General features: G+C 40.5%; 2 protein-coding genes across 2 annotated transcripts; one reads left to right on the top strand and one right to left on the bottom strand.

Annotated features, from left to right (window-relative positions):
• The first annotated feature begins 3644 nt into the window (after positions 1-3644).
• LOC144524997 (gap junction alpha-3 protein-like) lies at positions 3645-5634 on the top strand. The gene has a single exon (XM_078261498.1). The coding sequence runs from the start codon at positions 3645-3647 to the stop codon at positions 4728-4730; it is 1086 nt and encodes a 361-aa protein (XP_078117624.1). The 3' UTR covers positions 4731-5634.
• A 3622-nt stretch (positions 5635-9256) lies between these two features.
• On the bottom strand, positions 9257-12822 carry vma21 (vacuolar ATPase assembly factor VMA21). The gene is made up of 3 exons (XM_078260890.1): positions 12623-12822; positions 12210-12319; positions 9257-10267 (listed from the first exon to the last, which is right to left on the bottom strand). The coding sequence occupies exons 1-3, from the start codon at positions 12781-12783 to the stop codon at positions 10128-10130; spliced, it is 411 nt and encodes a 136-aa protein (XP_078117016.1). The 5' UTR covers positions 12784-12822; the 3' UTR covers positions 9257-10127.
• Between the last annotated feature and the right edge of the window lie 9028 nt (positions 12823-21850).

A 21850-nucleotide genomic window follows, 5' to 3' on the forward strand; every position in this document is an offset into this window, starting at 1 on the left:
TAGTGGTTTCATTTGAATAGCCAAGGAGCAGAAACCATGCTTGTGTCATTGTTGCGTGATAATACAGTTCACAATATGGATTTGTTTGAAAATATTGCAGATGTTGGCACACTGGTTAGAAACCACCAATTGCTGCCACACAGTTGTATTTACAAGCTATGATGCATGGAAAGTATTGTAAGCAAGTAGTAGTAAAGTAAGCAAACATTGATTTGAAATCTGAATATTTATTATTTGGCATTATAAAGGTTTCTGTTAGGGAAACAACTCCATTCTTGGATGTCAGTTTATCTCCAGCACATGAATCCACTGCGCGGCAGATTTGTCACATTCAGCCACATTTCAGCTGCTTTGTAGTGTAGTAGTGTAGCTTTGACACAAAAAAGGAAACGGGCAGCTGTCCAGAAGGCATGAAAACATTTTTGGAATATGCTTAGTAGTAATACAAAAGTTTGCATGATTTCTGTTAATTTGGCCAAAATGTGCAAAAACACTGGTATGGTCCTTAAAGTTGCAAAGATTACAGTAGAGAATAAAATGCTGGATAGAAAAGGAATTTTTTATTTACATCAAACATGTTAATATGTACCATATTTATTCCAGTCGGAGTCAGAGCTACGTAATAGAGGAAAAGGGCATTTATGTAGTAAAGTAAATGAGTAAGAGTACAGTAAATGCCATTAAATGTCAGTAACCGCCCTTTAAGCCAAGTGGTATGCTTGGATTATATTAGACAGTCTTAGTTATTTGACTTTGATGAACTTTGTACACACAGCAGTAACAAGTATGTATCTTAGCATACTGCTATTCCGATATTTTAACATTTGGTGCTAGAAAACCAAAGAAAGTTTTAAAATAGTCCAGGTACGGACAACTGTCATTTCATATTATCGTTTCACAAGTGATTTAAAAATAAAATTCATTTGAAAACAATTTTCCACAAACGTATCTTTACAACTGACCTATTCATTACATATGTTAACAGAGTAGTCAGAATGGTGCACAGGGCAAACGTTTATTTCAATAAACCTTGTAAAATCCCAGTACTGTACTTATGTCTTTGGATTCAATTGTAAACACTGCCTACTTACTTCATTGTGGCTTCTGTTTGAGGTGATCTTTGTTTTCGGTTTGCGAAAAATGTTTGAGGTTGACCTACTTTGTAACAGAGACAGTTGCACCTGCTTTCCTTAATATTGTCCTGTATGAAATTATTCAGTATCTCTCTGGTCCTGAAAATGTAATGTCCCATACGCTGGTATCCGTTTATACAACTGTTCTTTTATAAAGTTATACACATTGTAGTGCATACAAAAACCCTGTTGTCGACATTTATTCTGTACATACAGTATATGAATTTACACACGGGTAAACAATCCGGTTAATAAATAATATGGGTTGAAACAATATGTGTTCTTTATGTAATATAAAGAAATAAACTACCTGATAATTTGATGTGCTTTGAAGTTATCTAGCAAACATACGTTTGAGTTTCTTTCAAAAAGTTGTGATAAATGGGTAAAATAATTACATCTGTTAAATGACAGTAACCTTAGTAGTTATATAAACAGTGTTTTTCATTTGACTTAAAACTGGAGCTCATCTCATTACTGATATGTTGAAACAAAACTTTTTTTTCTGTACTTTTTCTTTCCTGTCACTGTGATTTGTAACTTGAGGATGCAAATGGCTACTCATCTCCAAATCATGCCCCCTGTGATAGGAGAGACCCTGGTGTTATATTTAGACCACTTGTGGCCAGACGAGCTTAGCGGACACCATCATTGGCCAGCTGCCCTGTCACTCACTGTAACAAGCGAGTAGAGGGGCTTTAATAGTCTACATTAGAGAGTGTACCCTGTGCCAAATTTAACCATGAGGGGGGGGTTGAGGCAGGGGGGGGCGGACATGGTTGAGAGTGTGTCCAGCAGGTTACGTGTGTGTTGTGGTCAGTGGAAGACCCAGAGGCCTGGATCCTGATTCCTGCCTTAGCTGTATTTGAAAGCAGAGGACTGAGTCGGTGGGTTTGTCGGTGTGGAACAGAGGTTGTGGCCAGAAGAAGTGCACTTTTCTTGTCCATTCAAGGGCATTGCTGGGGGCCCGAAAAATAGTTCTGAGCTGAGGCCTGTCTGTAAAGCAGGCAGCCTCATGGACCCTCGAAGACGTGTAGGGCTTCACCGCAGGGGATGCATCAGCTGACAAGGTGGGTTTATTCAGTAAATGTGACTTCTCTCTGTTTTGTGACGTTAAACTTTTGTGAATTGAAGTACTTTCAGGGAAAGTTATAACACCTTGTCAAGTACTATCAGGAGTTAAAGTTGAAACAGCTTATCAAAGGCTGTCGTTTGTTCACAGACTGTCTTGTGTGGGAACACAATCTTAGAGTTATCCACACTTCTTTTTTCTAATGTTCATATTGTAATCTTTGGTCAAGGAGGATTACATAGTCTGAGGGGTTTGATATTGAAAGCATACATTTGTTTAAAGTGCTCATATTATGCTTTTTGGCTTTTCCTCTTTACTTTATTGTGATATATATATTTTTTGTGCAAGTTATAGGTTTACAAAGTGAAAAAGCCCAAAGTCCACCCCAAAGGGACTTACCATCTCCAACAGAAAACACTGTTCACAAACTGCTCCAAACAGCTGTGTTGTAGTCCAGCCTTTACTTCCGTGGCGAACGTGCGTCACTTTGTAACACGCGTTATAATGCTCGCCTAGCTGCTAGCGTGGCACGCCTTCATACTCTGCAACTGATGAGCTAGCAGTACCTACTGCACATGTGCGACTCCCAACAAAGATGGAATAGAAGTGAGATGTCTCACTCTGTAGATAAAACTGAGAGCTCAACACACATGGTGAAAAGAGGAGCTGCAGCAATGTGCAGTACAACAAAAATATGGTGTTTTCTGAAAATTAAACCACATAAACCTATTCTGGTACAACCTCTAAATACAATTATGAACCTGAAAATGAGCATAATATGAGCACTTTAAAATTGCAACCCACTTTACAGTTGCTAAAACACTAGATAGATATATTAATGGTGGCTCCCTAAACATCATTCCACCTACCACATTTCAGCAGTTATCAGAATTCATTCTCCCTCACAGTAGCATACCCTGAATGTGCTGTCCTGCTATTTTACAGTACATCCATCAGAAGTACAATATATTTATAACATAATGTGTTACAGGAGCTGACAGGACCGGCATTACTCAACTGTTTCTAATTCGCACTTCCACCACATCTGCCTGGTGTTTGATTTCACTTCGTGCGTGGATCATGTTGCTGTGGCTCGAGCCATGAAGGCCAGGAGCCGCAGAAACATGACTGGAACCTGCCTTCCTCCCTGTCCACACTTGCCAAATATATACCCTCCTAAAGTAAATATAATCCTGTCTGCGTCCACGTGGAAAAGGCCATTACCTGCTCCGCAGCAAAGTCCCCCAGTTGCACTCGATTAGCAGCTTGGCTCCCTAGAGACTCAGTTGGTCTGAGCTCTGCTAAACTTGGTAAGACGTTTTAGAAAATTTGTAGTCATCAGGAATACTGGAGCTTACTTTAACTACTGGATTAGTATTATTTGAAACTAATTTTGACTGTTTTTGTACCTCCAGTCCCAGATCTGAGCTCACGCAGCCATGGGCGACTGGAACCTGCTGGGAAAGCTGCTGGAAAAAGCCCAGGAGCACTCCACTGTGGTGGGGAAGGTGTGGCTCACCGTCCTGTTCATCTTCCGCATCCTGATCCTGAGTGCTGCCACGGAGAAGGTGTGGGGCGACGAGCAGTCGGGCTTCACTTGCGACACCAAGCAGCCAGGTTGCGAGAACGTGTGCTATGACGTCACTTTCCCAATCTCTCACGTCCGCTTTTGGGTTCTGCAGATCATCTTTGTGTCCACGCCTACGCTGATCTACCTGGGACACATCCTCCACCTGGTGCGGATGGAGGACAAGCATAAAGCGAGGGATCAGCAGATGGAACATGCACATCATTCAGACAAGCAGGCCCTTATTGTGGATGGTAAGCAAAAGAAGGCTCTGGTGAGGGACAAAAAGGGCAAAGTGTACCTGCAGGGGGAGCTCTTGCGCACATATGTCTTTAATGTGGTCTTTAAAACCCTGTTTGAGGTGGGCTTCATTGTGGCTCAATACCTCTTGTACGGCTTTAAGCTGAAGCCCATGTACACATGTGACAGACCGCCCTGCCCCAACGTGGTAAACTGCTACATATCCCGTCCAACAGAGAAAACCATCTTCATCATCTTCATGCTGGGAGTGTCCAGCGTGTCTCTGCTCCTCAACCTCATAGAGGTCTACCACCTGGGCTTTACCAAGTGTCGCCAGGGCATCAGCTTCAGGAGAGCTGATCAGTCCTCTGTGAGTCTCCCCAAGGAGCCCGGCGAGGCCGCGGTGCCGTATGCGCCGAGCTTTGACGACTACTTCCACCAAGTCCAGCCAGCCTACCCGCCCGTACCCAGCTACAACCTCTCCCCTTTGTCTGAGGACACAGACTCGTCCTTCCACCCCTACCACAGCAAGGCGGCATACAAACAGAATAAGGACAACTTGGCGGTGGAAAAGAGCAGCAGCAAGTCAGAAGAATGTGACCTGAAAGGAAAGAAGGGAGCAGGATCAGCCCCTGGGTCACCTACGCAGGCCAGGCCGGGCCGTAGTGCCAAACACAGCAGCAGCAACAAGACTAGAATAGACGATCTGCAGATATGAGGAGGTTTATGTTCCTCTGAGGGTGTCTTAAATTGCTATGAGGGGATCATATGTTGTTTGGAAGCATTCATACATGCTGAACTGACTCCCCTTTTTAAGATGGCACAGGTTTGACTCATTCCAACTTAGAAGGGAGTGATATTCACAGGGCACACGGAGAAGACTTCTTCTTGAAGGAAGTTCGGCCCCACTGAGAAATGTCCCACAGCTGGCTTTTCATTTGTAAAACTTAATTGGATTTCACATTAGACTAGCATTTATGGTATACGGTACACCATTTGTCACAACACCAGTTTTCAGTTTTCAGTCAATGTATTTTTTTTGTTTTTAATTGTGTATGGTATGAATCTCTCCACTATTCACTATTGTCACTGAGAATACAATCAACAAGAAATGCAGTCTGCTCAGGTTTTACATCAACGTGAATGAACCCAAAAAATGCACCTCTGTGTATAAAGTTGCCCAAATAATGGGAACAGAATCCAGGGCAGAAACTTGTTGACAGCATTTGAGGAAATCAGATAGGGTGAATAGTTAAATGTAACTTCCTTTAACTGTTTTGACAGCACCATTTAGCATAGTTCACTTGCTTAGACTTGAAGTTAAAAGTTGCGCAATACCTGACAACACATTGGACACTGGAAATACCTAATTCCAGGACGCGCCTCAAAAGAAATTGCACTGGTCTCAGGAGTTCCCACATATGTATTGCCTCTTTTTACTGTGACAGCCAGCAAGTACATAATTATAAGCACATTGTTTTGTTTAGATCTGTGTTTGTTTTCTGTAAAGCACTTGGTGACAACCATATTTTTTAAACTGCCTGAAATAAATCTGTCTTAAATTTGCAAAATTAGCAGTGTGTTTATGATCAAGTCTTTATCAGAAAAAGGGTCATCGTTTCACTGGAGCACATGTTGCAACTGCTATTTCATATTCCTAAAACAAATCAACTCAGGAGAAGCGATGATATTGGTAATATTTAGTTTCTTTACACAGTAGTTCTGACATATAGAATATAGTAGCCATATTTTTTGGAAACACCGAATCTCTATAATTAGAATCTACCAGGTGTAGCTTGAGTCATCAGTATCCACCCACAAACATTTCAACCAGTTACAAACTGACGTGCTTGAGCGGGAACAAACATGTCACATGTAAAGTTTTTGCTGTCTGAATATCCCACACAGGCACATCTTCCACTCGTGTGTGCCAGGAAAGCACAGCACGCAGGCACCCCTGGTATGGAAACCTTGAAATTAATGGCATAGCAAGTTCATGACGAGGAAGCTGGCTCATACCTTTGGACCGCTGCGTTCGTCATTTTCTGTCAATGCTTGATTTGTTAAGGGAAGAACAAATATATTTTATACTTAACTTGTATTAAAAACTAAAGAGTACAATTCCTAGGAAAAATATTACTTTTTCAACTGCAGTTTATTGATGCTTTGAGATATGATTGAGTGTAGTCTGGGCATACTATTCTACTTCAATGTGTTGTGGTGCCAGAAACAATGTTTTTCAGATCTCCCAGTCAAAACAGTCAGGGCTGTTATTTGAAATGTACGGCTCCATAAACTAGAATAGTTTCTGATCCTAAAAAAAAGAAAACTAAAAAGTCACATCCACTTTTAACAAATGAGAATAAAACATGAAGGCTACTCAAAGACATACATCATCTTAACATGTAATAAAGTGATCATCTTTGAGAAATGGGTTGGATGTGTTTTTGAAATGTTGACAGATGAATATATATGAGTTATGATTATAGACAGATATCCAGCACTTTGAAATGAAGTCTTTTTAGTGTCAGGCCAACACTTCAAATTGCAGTTGCATCAGAGGATTGCAATTTAAAGGTTTCTAGTTTGACTGAATCACGCAATAAAAGTATGTCATTTGTTAACATTCGATGACATGGAGTTGATTTTTTTTTTTTGTATAATCTGCCACGACTTCATGGCGGCTTTTGTATTAGCTCTGCAAGTTAAATTAGTAGCAGCATGATCACCTCTGACACTCTTGACTACAAGAATGGTGATCTCAATGCAGTTTAGTTAAGTCCTTAATCTGAGGGACTGTGCACAAAGTACTTGGGTGGAGACAGGGCAGAACATTATGTTTTAAAAAAAGCAAGGGCCTTTTCAGTGTTATCAATATTTTCTTTGGATTCTCCCCTTGACTAAGAGAAAAATTGCAACACTCTCCCCTCAACATACAATGAAGGAATAAATAACAATATTGAACTGGTAAAATTCATTTGGCCATTAATACTATAGTTTAAGATGTGTACCCTAATTTAAACCTTAGTATCGTCATGAAATAATTCTTTTCACATAGCCACGAAATCACATAATATAGAAGTGGAATTATTGTTGCCAAAATTATGGAAAAAATAACAAAACGATGCATCCTTTTTACTGAATAATTAAAAATAATTAGTCATTGTGCAGTGGTAACTTATTTAGCTTACCTTAGAGATCCGGGGCTATTTAGATAGCCCTCCACTTAAAAACTTTTAATTAAATTAAAAACTCTCAACGCTTAAAATAGATTGTGGCATAATCTCATATATATATATATATATATATATATATATAAAAAAAGGAAACACAATATCCAATATGAAGTTAAATGCAGCAAAACACACAAACAAAACACACTATGGAAACTCTAAATGTCAGCTTTTATAGTCTAAAGATATGTTTAGTATAATATGTTGTAATTGTAGCCTAATCAAGAGAGTCAGGACTGAGGACACTTTCAATTTCTGCAGATTTTTATAAAAACCTGCCTAATAAGTAGTCTATATAGTGTATTTTTATATGTTTGTATAATGTAACATTTTTGGGAATAAATAAGTAATTCTGTTTCTTCAGTGGAAGCCAGTAATAATCTTCTCTAAAGCACCTGAGCAGTGTTTCATGGGAAATAACAGCCAAGACCTTACACAATAAAAGTGCTGCCTTGGTTATGTGTAATGGTGGATATAATTGTATGTCTATCACTGTGTTCTGTTCCGTTGGCTGTGGTGCGATGCTTCATATTATTTTCCACCAGCTGTAGCACAGTACTCTACTGCCCTCTCCCTTTACTTTAACTTAAACACTGGCATTTTGCTCATCTGAGGGTTGTGTCTGCAGGGCACGCCATCTGCTGGGCGAAGGAAATTGAAGTCCTAAAGACTCCTTATATTTTGAAATGCATTGCAGACAGGCTAGTGGTTACATACAATCATTAATTCATTAATTAATTACATTAACGTCTGTTCAATTAGGACATAATGTATTTATACACAAAGAGTCTGTACTAAATGTGGATTGCATTTTAGGACAAGCAGGGCACACAGAATAAAATCAAGTGTTTTTGTGGTACTTAATCCCTGTGTTTAGTGCTCAGCGCTCTCTTCATCACACTCACACTATACACCAAACCTGCTAATGTGTGATAAACGACAAAGCCAGAAGCAGAGCATGCCCTTGCACTAACTTTGTGTTGCTGCAAGGGTACGCTTATGAAATATCAACCAAAAGGAAAGCAAGGCTTCTGATGTTTGCTGACTGAATCAGTCGGATTCCTTGCATGGCCTGTCACCTCATCACCAACACCAGCCTTGTTAAACTCAATGCAGATTGCACAGCTCCAACACCAAGCTCTGCAGAATACAGTGAGGGAGCTACAGCAGTGTGCTGTTAGAAAGAGACTCACACGGCAAGGAGGAAAATGAACATAAATCAGCTGCTAAATTTTTGAGGCAAAAATGTTGTGTTCGTCTATGAGGAGCTTTGCTGCCACCATGTGACAGCTGAGACTCCCTGCAGAAGTCAATTTAAATAATATTTACTGTAGCATTTTGCATGTCAGGCGTGTTGCTGAAGTGACAGTGAAATTGCCCATTCATATCTATTACCTGCATACTTACTGTTTGTTTTCAATGGAAGCGCTGATATTGACTAAATAAAACTAAGCTGACATTCTTTAGGGAAAAAAAGGCTCTAGATAAATAAAGCAAACACACACACATGCATTTCTGGAAATACATTTTTGTTTAGTGTGGCTTACACAACAGAGGCTAAGGGAATCCATGGCTTTTTGTGTGTTGCAGCTTTTTTAGCACACTCATTTATAAAAAAAAAAAAAAAAATGTCCATCCTAGATTTCATCACAGCATCTTCTCAAAGATAAAAACTCTGATTTTCGTAGGTCAATGATATAGACCATATGTGGCAGGCTTAAGCCACATATATTTAACCTCAACCCTTTTCAATATAAGACTGTTTGTATTATAAACTCAAAAAAAATACAGCATATAAGAAACCTGAAGACCATGATGTCTACATCACATCGGATTCTGTCTGTATCATTAGTGTACCATGTTCTTTATAGGGAATATTATACAGTAACAAATGTGTAAGCATTTTCATGCACAATTTGACATGTCCAAAAAAATATAAATCTTCATTTGGTTTCAGTGAATCGGCAAAATTGCACAATGTCTTTTGGAAAAAATGTAACAACTAAAAAAGTTACAATTATTAAGTTTATTTGAGCAAGTCAACATTCTCATCTTTATCACACCGACTTCACTGACATCACCAAACATCTTAAATACAAAACATTTCTTCAAATACAATTTGACCTTGCAATAATTTCCAAATTTCCAAAATATCACTGAGCTACATTACACACACACTTTCAGACAAAAACAAAAACACTTGTTTACAAAAACAAAATGAGTCTGAATATTTTGAAGACAAGAAGTCATGAAGATTTTTGATCCAAAACACAGCATGAAAGTCAAGCACAGTATGGGTTTATATTGAAGTTAAGAGTCATCTTTAAATGTATGCAGATAGGAACTGAAATTTGAGGACAGAATGATTAAATAAGCAGTGCAAATTCTCACAGAATGGATGTAGAGCATTTTGGAATCAAATCCTTCATACATTCACATTATAAGCACATGTATGTGCACACGCACGCATCATCCAAAACCCAAGATGTTTTCTTACATAAACTCTGTGAAGGGACTTACAGCACTTAGCCAAATGGCAGCTTATAATAAAGCCTCTTAAAAATAGCTCTGTCTCTGTCAACAAAAGTAACATTTTAAGAGAACAAAAAGTCAATAAGCGGGCCTGCTGAGGCTGGTGTAAAACACACCTAACAGCCTCCACTCCCCCATACCAGAGAATAGTACGGTAGTTTCATGCTTTAACCTTGTGTTAAAGCCTAAGCGCAAACCAGGTCCCCTAACTGTCCTGTTGGTAGATGGTGCTGTGTTTAGTGCTGGAGCCCATGGTGGGGGTGGGGGGGGGGGGGGGGGGGGGGCCCCCTGCGGATCCATGCCCGTGTCTGTCCGTCTCCTCCGGTCTTACGAGCTGATAAGGACATGCCTTAATCGTCTTTGCCCTTCCCTTTAGGCGTGCCTTCGTTCCAGGCCACATAAACAAACAAAGCCAAAACCACATGCACAGCGAGCACTGCAACAATGGCTGCATAGAAGTAGCTGTCAGAGCTTGACATCTTCATGGAACCTGGAAAAGGAGGGGGCATTAACAGTTAGGGCTGTGCATTGGCAAGAATCTGGCGATACGATACATATCACGATACATGGGTCACGATTCAATATATTGCAATATATTTTGTTACTGTGCGTAAGGCGATATATTGGGATTTTTTTTAAAGTATAATTTTTAGAAAAACTAATATTTAAAAAAAGACATGATGTGCATAAAAGTCAAGGAAGTTTACTTTAGGTAAACAATTCAGTACACAGAAAATCAAACTGCCAGTTTGGGATTGTGGTTCACAGGTTCTTAGTGAGCTAGTATTTATATACTAAAGTAGGCCAAAGTTCAGCCATAGCTACATTGTTAGCTTCTAGCAAAAAGTCAGGCACTGCTAGGCAAGGACACTAGCGGTGTGTCTCAGCATAGCCATCTAGCGGTAGGGGATTTAAACACAACATAAACGTGAACCACTGTCTTACATGAATATTTTTTAACGTTTAGAGTAGTTTAGATTAGACATTATAAAAAGGAGTGTGAGAAAGATCTTCTCTGATCGGGGGAGGGAACGAGGCAACAATGGTCAACGTTTTGCAAGCGCGGGATTTGTGACACAAAGTATGGAAATGACCTGGCTCTCATGAAACTCCTTAAATTTGAAGATTTGAGATTAAAAACACACAGGTGTTCAAATCCAACAACAGCGACTTGTCTCTGTTGAGCTGTGAATGGGAAAAGTCAAGGTCATTTTTCATTTGCGTTACAAAATCGTTAGGAGCCGGCTGGAGCCTGCTGGGGGAATCTTTGACTGACTAAAGACCTGTATAGTATCTGATCTGTATGCAAAAACTCTTGTATTTTGCAATATCATTTTTCACTAAAGCTTGTTATTAACTTTAACTGGACGAATCCTGAGTCTCATTTCTCTGATCTACCAGTAAACGAACACCATTCAGAGTGTAGTGACCAATTGGAGTCAGATTAAGTCTGGCCTTTTTAGGGCCAGACTGGTCATCTGTCACACTTTAGAATAAAATCCTACAGTTTCCAAAAATTAGTAGCAAACTAATAAACAGTTAGACTACAGACCGACAGCTCTCGTTTTAGCTTGTTGGTAAAACATCGCTATTTGCAGAGTAGCATGCTGTAGGCTAGTTGTGTAAAACAGCGCGGTGGACGAGAGCAGCAGACGTTAGTTAGCTACCTTGTGTCGGTTTGCTCCGTGGAATGGATGAGTAGAGTGGATGTTTTCTACAGAGATGATGTAGTAGCATGTTTGCAGCTTAAAATGATCCCAAACTTTCTGTCGTTTTCTCTCGCCTGTCTCTTCTCTTAGACCCTCGCTATTTTCGTCTTCGTTCATTTGTAATCTGGGCCGTCAGTCTTGTGCATAGACAGTATATAAACGGTCTTGTGTCCACAGAAGCGTCAACCTGTTGTGTGCGCTAGTAATTATCCTCCGTGCGGAAACACAGTGAGCCGTACAACCTTAATTACATTGATTTAACGAAGCTTCGAGGCAAAGAATTTTGCTTCGAGGATTTTTTGTAATCGAGTTATTCAAAGAATCATATCATTGTAGGAACAAAAACAACGTTACAGACCCTGGGGAGAGAGGGGTAATGTTACGAGAAAAAACCTGTAAAGTCGTAAATTTACGGAAAAAGAACTCGGATATTCTCTGACATTAAAGCGGTAGGCCTAAATTTGGAATTGGAATTTATTACTTCTCTGCAATTTTCACACTTTGCAAAGTCATCCAGTGGGCCCGACTGGACCCTTTGGGGGGCCGGTTCTGGCCCATGGGCCATATGTTTGACACCCCTGACCTAGAACAAAGATAAGACTTAAAACAAAGTGAACAGTTTGTGGTAGCATCCTCCTTTCATCTATTCTAAATAGGCCTAGGTGAAACAAAATAAACGTTTAAGAGCTGCACACACAAACAGGGTAGCGCTGCGAACCTTACCCTCAAAGAGATACGCCTTTGTTGCAAAGTAGAGACCAATGGGCAGCGTGACCATCAGGATGGTGAAGAACAGCAGTGTCTTGAGGGCTGAAACCAGGGAGCTTTCATTTCTGCAGAGGAGTAAGAGTTCATGAGTCAGCCGAGATAAAACCAGACAGTGACCTTACTGTTAAGGAACAACGGGACTCTGACAAGCCGACTACTGATGTGGGGATGATTCATGTTGGGTTCCAGGACTACGCCACATCAAATAACAAGCTTGGTAAACTTTGGCACATGTTTAACAAAAAGCAGCACAAGGGGGACGGGTTGTTTTGAGAACAGGCGTCACTCCACGGACAGAAAGGCTACTAAGCTAATTAGCTAGCTAGCTAGCTAAGGTAAGCTGTAAAAAAAACTGATTGTTTTCTCACCCTCTGTAATAAGCCGGCGGTCCTGCGTCTGAAGCTGCTCTGACAGATCCGTCCATTGCTGGGCTGATGGTGGCGAGGTAAAGGTAAAAGCGGAAAATATAATCAGATAATGTTAGCGTGTTGTCACTAATGAAATCCCTTCCTCTTCCGCATATGATCATGGGACCGTCACATGACGTGGTCTGTCGCCAGTTAGTCTCGCGAGGCCTGGCTGATGCCTGGTTCATATCCTGCAGAAACAAAAGGATATTTCTGGGTGGAAAATGTTTTATTTCCGCAAAATTTGGGACAAGCAAAGTGTATCTCGTCCTGTTATTTCGAGTTTCCTGTAAGGATCATAAGCCTTGAGCGATAAGATAATATATTTTGATATTCTGTCTTGTTCAGCACTTTGGTCGTCCACAGTTGTTTAAATGTGCTATAAATACATTTGACATTGACAGTGCCATAAGAGAAATGCAATTTGAATAATCTTGTCTGGAATATTTATTCAGAATATCTATATAGTACTTTAGGGCAGAGTTCTAGACTCTTATGGATTGATCACTGCATTTCCTTTTCCTAAATGGTCTATATAAAACTTATTTGTCCTCACAATAGATGAACATGTTTATGTAATATTTAAAACAATTGTCCATTCTTATCCTGACATCACTGTTATTTGTTTCATTCCCATTACCAGGCTCTAACAATAGAAGCTAAGAGAGGATGGATGTAAACTTGTAAGTTTGTCATTCAAGCGTCATTTATGGCAGTCTTGTTTCATGGCATGTGCTTGTTCACCCTACATTCCTAAATAATGCAACGCCGTAGACCATTTCTTGTTTAATTGCAGATAAAACAGAGAGCCATTAAGTCCATTTTGTGTCGACTGTATACATTTGGTGCCGTGCGCTGGCTGTGTTTCTGGTTGAAGTCTCACGTAAGTGTCAAGCCGTGACATTTCTGCTCCAGTTGGCTTTGTGTTCACCGGTCCACACTCAGTAGATTCCCCAAAACACATTTGAAAAGACTCTCAATAGGGAACAAGCCACAACCACTAAGAATAATGCAGTGATGTGTGTTCCAAATAATCATTTTGCTTACTGTGGCAATGTCACTCCCAAGTAGTTACGAAAAGCCTCATTGACTCTGGAGACGCAGAGGATTGTCCTAGTGAATCATATTATTCTCAAATCTGTTGCTGAAAGAACCACAGAGAAATTTTACTCAGTGGTCTCTCAGAGAGTACACTGTTATCCCAAATTAGTTGACTTTACTAGAAATTTGCGTGGAAACCCATTGCCTTAAACCGTCTAAGTTTTTACACAAGGTGAAACTTAACAGGTCGAGTTGTATTAACAAAGAGCGGTAAGTGAATGCAGCAGAAAAATCAAGTTTACATTAGTAGAGTTTATATTAGTGTGTGTGTGTGTGTGTGTGGGTGTGTGTGTGTGTGTGTGGGGAGGGGGGTGTTCAACACACTGTCCGCAACCTGATCAGTATCCCTCCTTCACTTGCAGCGACCCACAGATCATGTGTGTACAGGCCTGTATTGATTGATTGATTTTTATTTGACCACTTAAATATAACAAATATGAAACAGTACATGTGTCATACATTCAAAATACATAAATAGTCAGGGATAACACAATAAAGCCCAAAGACTTATTTCCATTGTGGTCCCTATGTATGTGACTTGTAACACTTGAACCCAAATACATGTCTTTTTATTCATCTGTATGAAGATATCGTACACATGTCACATGTCCTTGTAACTTTGTCTTTAATTGCTCTTGTCCAGTTAAATTTTTTTTTATCTTATTTTTTACTTCTCTATTTATCTGTACTTTATTCTGTTTTTGTGCTGCTGCAACACTCAAATTTCCCCTCTGGGGATCAATAAAGGCTTATCTTAATACCTCCAGGCACGGTTTATAATAGCAACAGGCCCAATACTGTATATTATACAGCAGTGTTTCTCAAATGGGAGTACGCATACCCCTAGCGGTACTTTGGATACCGCAGGGGGTATGTGAGATTTTTAACACATTTTTATTTAAAAAATATCAGTTATGCATAATTCCTAAAATAATGATGCACTATATTAATGAATGGATTTAATGATTCTAAAATTTGTACTTTACAGTATTTCAGTAAATGTACTTGATTACTTCCCACCACTGAGTGTGATAATATTTATTGAAAGAACACATCAACCACATGCAAAATGCACCTCACTTGCATTTAAAACAACACATTGATTCAAATCAAACACCTTTTTGTATAGAAGCCAAGGCCAGTTATACAGTAGGTTACTAATTATACAGATAGACTTCTTAATATCCATCCATCCATCCATCTTCATCCGCTTATCCGAGGTCGGGTCGCGGGGGTAGCAACTCCAGCAGAGGGACCCTCAAACTTCCCTTTCCCGGGCCACATTAACCAGCTCCGACTGGGGATCCCGAGGCGTTCCCAGGCCAGGTTAGAGATATAATCCCTCCACCTAGTCCTGGGTCTCCCCGAGGCCTCCTCCCAGCTGGGCGTGCCTGGAACACCTCCCTAGGGAGGCGCCCCAGGGGGCATCCTTACCAGATCCCCGAACCACCTCAACTGGCTCCTTTCGGCGCAAAGGGAGCAGCGGCTCTACTCCGAGCTCCTCACGGATAACTGAGCTTCTCACCCTATCTCTAAGGGAGACGCCAGCTACCCTCCTGAGGAAACCCATTTCAGCCGCTTGTACCCTGGATCTTGTTCTTTCGGTCATGACCCAGCCTTCATGACCATAGGTGAGGGTAGGAACAAAAACTGACCGGTAGATTGAGAGCTTTGCCTTCTGGCTCAGCTCTCTTTTTCTAGTCCCAACGGTGCGATAAATTGAATGTAATACCGCACCTGCTGTGCCGATTCTTCTTAATAATATATCAATAATCATAGAGCCAGCAATGATTCTGAAATAGACGTGACCTTTTTCATAAACCGGTCACCAGTAATTATTCCAGATCAACATGGCATCCTCCCAATATACTGTACTTTTGGAAACAAAAGTACAGTATATTATTGTACAGATGCAAAAAAAATGTTGCATCTGGAAACAGATGCAAAAATCTAATTACATTTTTTATTTGTTTTTGCAATGACCTTTTAGAATAGACTGTAAACCACAGAAGACCTGTTCATCCCGTTATGGTGGGATTATGAAATTTAATAAAACATCAACATCTAAAATTGAAGCTTGTCAAAAGTTGCGTTCTCAGTGGAATAACAGTGTGTAGGTCTGGTCAAGAGGTCTTCAGTTGCATGTTCAATCCCAAATTGTCCTTCCTCTTAGAGCTTGACCTCTGACCTTCTGCAAGTATTTCCCATGGCGCTCTCTGTCTGGACCCCTCGCCTATGCATTCCATGTGTCACCAGCGCTCTATGTCAAACATGAGGCACGCCACACCTGTTGTTTTGACCAAGCGACACAGAGTCAAAGTGTTGTAACTGAAAATGGAGTTTCCATTTGAAATCTGAGTACGAATAAAAAACACTTTAAAAATAGTCCCATGTTATTCATAGCATTGTGTGATCCTCTTGTATCATGCAGTGCTGGAAAGTAACCAAGTACGTTTAGTCAAGTACTGTGCTTTATTGTACTTTTTGTCAAATTTGGAGGTATAGGCTACTTGAGTACTTTTATTTTATGCTTCTGTGTATACTTCAACACTAAATTTCAGGGGTTAATATTGCACAATTTGTACAATCCATTGCATTTATTTAACAACTAGAGTTACTTTTCAGAAAATACAATGCCCTGTTGAAGGAAAAGTGTGACATTTTCAGAAATATGCTTATTCGCTTTCTTAAGTGTTAGATGAGAAGATTGACACCACTCTTAAAGTGTGTGTACTAACTTACCTTAGCACAAAGACTGGAAACAGGCAAACAAAAAGCCTGGCTCTCTGCCAACCAACATCTCTGAACTCACTAATTAATTCAATCAGGAGAGACTTTGTTGCTGATATGCAAAGGTTTATTGTACATATGCATATGAAATATACAGAGTCTTTGGCGATTAGACTCCATCGTTATAAAATATTTTTTTAAAGGGATAGAGAAACAAGACATATCCCCCCCGATGGAGTCTAGACACTGGTGGTGGAGGCGAAGGAGCCCGAAGACCAGACCGAAGGAGTCGACGGAGCGTTCTGCCGGAGGAAGACCCAGGGTGCCGCGGGCCCGCGGGTGATGGTGACTGGAGGTGGAAGGGGAGGAGGAGGGTTGTACGCTTTGCCTGAAATGACAGCTGACAGCAGCAGAGAGAGAAACAGATTTAAAGCAGGGATTTAATGCTGTGATTGGATCATGAATTTCGTGGCCATTTGTGGTTGGTTTACTGAAAGTGAACGCCTCTAAACAGCTGAATAGTTTTAGGAAGAGAGAGCGGTGATTGAAGTTATTAGAAGTCTTCCTGAAAGAATTTACGCTTAGCTTCATTAGTTAAATCTCAACTGTTTAATCTATAAGGTGTCAGACTATACGCTTTTTTGTCCTGTAGCTCTCAACAGCAATGCAAGTTAGCTTATTTTGCAAGACGTCAAACTATTCGAGGCACAAAAAGGTAAAATCATCCAATATTTCACAATTAAAGCAAATATTTGAGGAAAGTCCAAAGCATTTATACAAATTTTCTCATTTTCATCATTTTTTTCTTCTTTCCAGCCCTGTTAATCTTCTTTCTACCCCCAGATTGATTTTGTGACCGAACCCCCATGTTGGGAACCACTGGACTAAACAGTTCAACTTAAAGTAGTTAAAGCTCCACCTCAACCAGCTACAACAGTTACATTCTACTTACTGTACACATTGTTTCTTCAGTGTTGACAATTTAATTGAGTACCTTTGTTTTTGGCACTTTAGGCCTATATATAGCTGATAATCCTGTATTTCTTCGACACAGGACTCTTACTTGCAATTAAGTATTTTTACATGGACGAGTTGTATTCATACTTATATATATATATATCTATATATATAGATATATATATAGATATATATTTACCGTTGGTGTAATGGCAAACTAGAGGTTACTGTCAACAAACAAGGTTAAGGGAACATTTTGTCATGTACATTTTTTTTTAGCATTTACGAATTCATCTATAATCCCCTGTGTTTATACCATTCAGTCTAAAAAATAAAGAAAAAAAATCTGACTTAATCATCACCATCATCTCCATTTCTTGCTCTCATTGGCTGCATTAGACCCAAGACACCTAAAACCTCAACATAGTATTGTGACCCACAGCCCATTGGGACACGTAGGAACACATCATATGCATGAGAACACAGGCAGAGCTAAACCCAATGCACAAATCCATTAGGAGACTTGCTATTGGGGCAGCAGGCCCACTGTAAGACCCCTGTAAAATGCAATGATGTGTAAGAGCTGTATAATTCCTCCGTGCAAAGAGGGGCATTATTTCTGACTTCATCCAGCGGGGCGAAAAAACAATCATGTCACGCTGTAGCCTTGGGCCATATAATGCCTCACTCCTCATCCATTGTGTGAAGACCCTCTCTGAGCAGGCCTCTCCCTCCGGGAGAATAGTGGGAGTAGCCAGGGAGATTCAGCTCACCTTTCTCTCCCATGTCTTCCACACTGAGGAGGAGAGGGAAGTAAGAAAGTAAAACATGCTGTGGAGGGATAAGAGTATCATGTCCTCATACAATTTCAAGTTTATGCCTCATTCCCCTTACGCTTGGTCCAGTTCGGGCAATAAAATCTCAGTGCCATTACGTGGATGCTTCAAGGAGCACTGCAGATCTCTCATTAACAAAAAATGTAAGACAAGGATACCTGCCTTGTATATGACAGAAGGATATCATTCATGGTAAGATGAGATTTCCCTATATGACAGTACATAGGGATTTATGGCGTGACTTGGCTGTAGAAACAAAGTAGCAGCTAAAGCAAAAGCAAACAGTCACAGAGAGACATAGTCACGTGTGTGTGTGTGTGTGTGTGTGTGTGTGTGTGTGTGTGTGTGTGTGGCAGAATAAAGTCATGAGTAATGATGGACCATAAAGCGTCAGGCGGCATGGACAGATGATGCTGTCCTTGAACATAACTAAAAGAAATATGTCTCCACAAGCTATTGCCCTTCATATTAAAACACAGGCAAAATGACAGACAGTGTGGATGGATAGACTAGACATTTCAGCTTTTTTTGTACTTTGATTTATCCACTGAGAAATATGAGTTGTGTCACAGTCTTTTCTATCAATATGTTTAATGGAAAAATGCCAACTACTATTTTACAGTTATTATAGTTATCCAACATAGAATTTGTGTGAAATCAAATTTCTATGCTAAACAAAGCCTGCATTACACTGTGGTTCTAATATTAATTTGTCTATGCCCGAGTGGAAATTTCAGTAGCATGGACATCTCCTTTCAGCACTATAGCTCAGTGTGTCAAAATCACAAGTTGTGGTTTTAGGAGGGGTTATATACTACTGCCAGACTATTATAATCTTGGTTTTATGACAACTTGTGTTAGTGAATGCTGGTAGGCAAACAAACAAACCTTTGAACAGTACGAGGCTAGCTCTTTCCCTCTCTCTCCCTTTTTCCCTCTCTTCTCAGCCCGCAGGGACTTGGCTCGGGAACCGGAGGGTCACCTGTTCAAGTCCCATAATTGACCAAGTATGTAGTGTGGGCTGGTAGCTGGAGAGGTGCCAGTTCACCTCCTGGGCACTACCAAGGTGCCCTTGAGCAAGGCACCAAAACCCCCAACTGCTCAGGGCGCTGTCCTGTGAGGCAACTCCCTTGCTCTGACATCTCTCCTTACATAATGCACGTGTTTAGGGCCTGTTTGTGCACGTGTGTGTGTGTGTGTGTGTGTGTGTGTTTGTGTTCGAATTGCAGGATTAATACAGTATATCTTCTTCTTTACGCTAAATGAAAATAAGATAAGCTAACCGTCTCCTGGCAAAGGACAAATATGGGATTGGTACTGATCCTCTCATCTTACTATTGTCAAGAAAGCAAAAAAAAGCCTGTTTCCCCAAATGTCAAACTTTTCCGAAGGAGATAGCATGATGAATAAATATAGGTTAAAAGGGCAATATCAGGAGAGAATGAAGAGTGGAAGGTGAGAGGAAGAATAATAACCCTGCCATCAGTCTGTGACTCAGTGATGTCATATATTCGACTCTGTCACCTTCCCTCGAGCCCCTTTAGCCACTCATCTGTAGCTGACCTTGCACTGGCATGTGGACTGCTTTTTTCTTCCACATCAGTGGCGCTGTCTTGTAAGATTGTAAGTGGGATTGAACAGTGTTGTGCCATTTTGCTGCTCTGCAACTTTATACCACCTGATTCAAGATCCAGAAGATTCAGATCCCTATTCCTGCATCTCTAATCGTCCACTGAGGGTTTCATTGACATCAGGCAGCCTATCCAAGCTTAGCTGCCGCAAAGCACAGCAGAATCCAAAAACTGATATGAAAGTAAATGTTCAAAATATGCTTAACATATTTATGAATCCTTTGAATTAGACATTGTGAATGTGTAATCTCTTTAATATTCCAGTAACAGTGCATCATATCAAGAATGTGTCACATTGACATCTTGGAGCCTCCCTGTGAGGTAAACCGCTCATAGTTTCTTTGCTGGGTTGAAGTTTTGCTGGGAGGCTGTCGGAGCTCATCTCGATGAGGGTGACATGTGTTCAGGCACACTTTCACTAACACGGAAATTACATCTCTGGCTCCTGATGTGCACATTGTCCCCCGGGCATTTAAGAAACAAGAAAGCTAGCTTTGTTTATCCCCCTTATAAAAATGTAAACAATTCCTAAAGGAGTTTGGGTCTGAAAGGGGGTGAAGGTGGGGGCGGGGGGGAGCACCTTGGGCTTTTAACATTTTAGTCCAGTATATTGATCCACGCAGTTCAAAGACAGCTTTGTTTACCAGAAGAATTGACAGAAACTGTTAGGGGATTCAACTTTACAAACAACAGGGTGCAAATGTCCATTAACACACAAAGGCTGTTCAGTTATTTTTCTTGAATTAAAAACTGGAGCAAAAGCTTCCACAATCTTCCCAGTGTGTTTTGTGAGAGCATCATTGTTCAGAAGACCAGCCTAAGGGTGAACCAGCATCATGGTGAATTGATGGTTTCCCAGTGAGAAAGCGCGTGAGATATTCATGCATACTCTAGATGAAATATTGGATGCACCATCGCTTTGACAGAAGCTATAATGTGTTTCCAGATTGATACTGTATTAATAGTCTCAGTCACTAAAATGATAATGACAGCATTAAATCCTTGATAATTGAGCCGAGCATTGAATAAAAAGGCTTGAGTTTCAATTTAAAATCAGATTAAGGATTACATTGAGGGAAAACAACCAACTATTAGACTTGTCCATCATTATTGCTGCATTTAAGAGCGCAGAGACACAGTGAGACATTTGTTCTCTTTTGACGATGCTGTTGACATACTCATAATCGATCTGTGCAAATAAGCAGTGTGTCATTCTCATGCACATGAAATACACATGCTGGGATGTGACATGAGAACGGAAGTCTGTACGGTATGTATTGACTCGTTGTCAGAACCGTCGCATGGGTTGTGCCAACTGTGTGACCGCACAGGGCCTCGCGCCTCTTGGGGCCTCGCGCCTGCCTGGTTTGCTATGATGCAGTTTCTTTTTCTTTTCTTCTTTTCTTCCATATTTTTTTGTGATGTCCTTGACTCGATGTGATCTAAAATTAAATCCCCGTTTGTCTTAAAATCTGATTTTTTTTTTTTCATTTAAGATGTAACACCATTAACACGGTTAAGGTAGCGTGCACTGCGTGCGAGCGAGGAAGAAGGAGACGGGAGAAACAATGTCAGTTACACGAGAGTGCAGCCAACTTCACAAGCACTGGACTAAAAAGACTTTATTGCTGAGTTTGCGGGAAAGAAGGCAAGGAAAGTGACTTTCACTTTATCCAGCATGGTAAGTTGGACGCTATATAAAGCTATAGAAAGAATATAAAGTGACATGCAGCTGAGCTGCCATGCCGTAGGTCAGACGGCCTATTATTCTGACAGCTAAATAGTCCGTTATCTCTCTTAATATCAAAATACAAATACAACTAGCTCTGTGACAATGCCTTTCATCATCTATTTTGGCACGTGTTTCAGCAACATTGACAGAGGGCGTACGTCCACATATAAGACGTGCACACACAGCAAGACAGACGATAACA

This window comes from Sander vitreus, chromosome 10 (assembly GCF_031162955.1).
Source record: "Sander vitreus isolate 19-12246 chromosome 10, sanVit1, whole genome shotgun sequence".
In the NCBI taxonomy this organism is placed as follows: Eukaryota; Metazoa; Chordata; class Actinopteri; order Perciformes; family Percidae; genus Sander; species Sander vitreus.

Bases quoted from the DNA above. Each gene is read 5' to 3' on its own strand.
- LOC144524997 (XM_078261498.1), top strand. From the start codon at position 3,645: ATGGGCGACTGGAACCTGCTGGGAAAGCTGCTGGAAAAAGCCCAGGAG.
- vma21 (XM_078260890.1), bottom strand. From the start codon at position 12,783: ATGATCATATGCGGAAGAGGAAGGGATTTCATTAGTGACAACACGCTA. The intron at 12,320-12,622 runs GTGAGAAAACAA...ACTCCTCTGCAG, and splicing joins CCGCCGGCTTATTACAGAGG to AAATGAAAGCTCCCTGGTTT. The intron at 10,268-12,209 runs GTAAGGTTCGCA...CTCCTTTTCCAG, and splicing joins AAAGGCGTATCTCTTTGAGG to GTTCCATGAAGATGTCAAGC.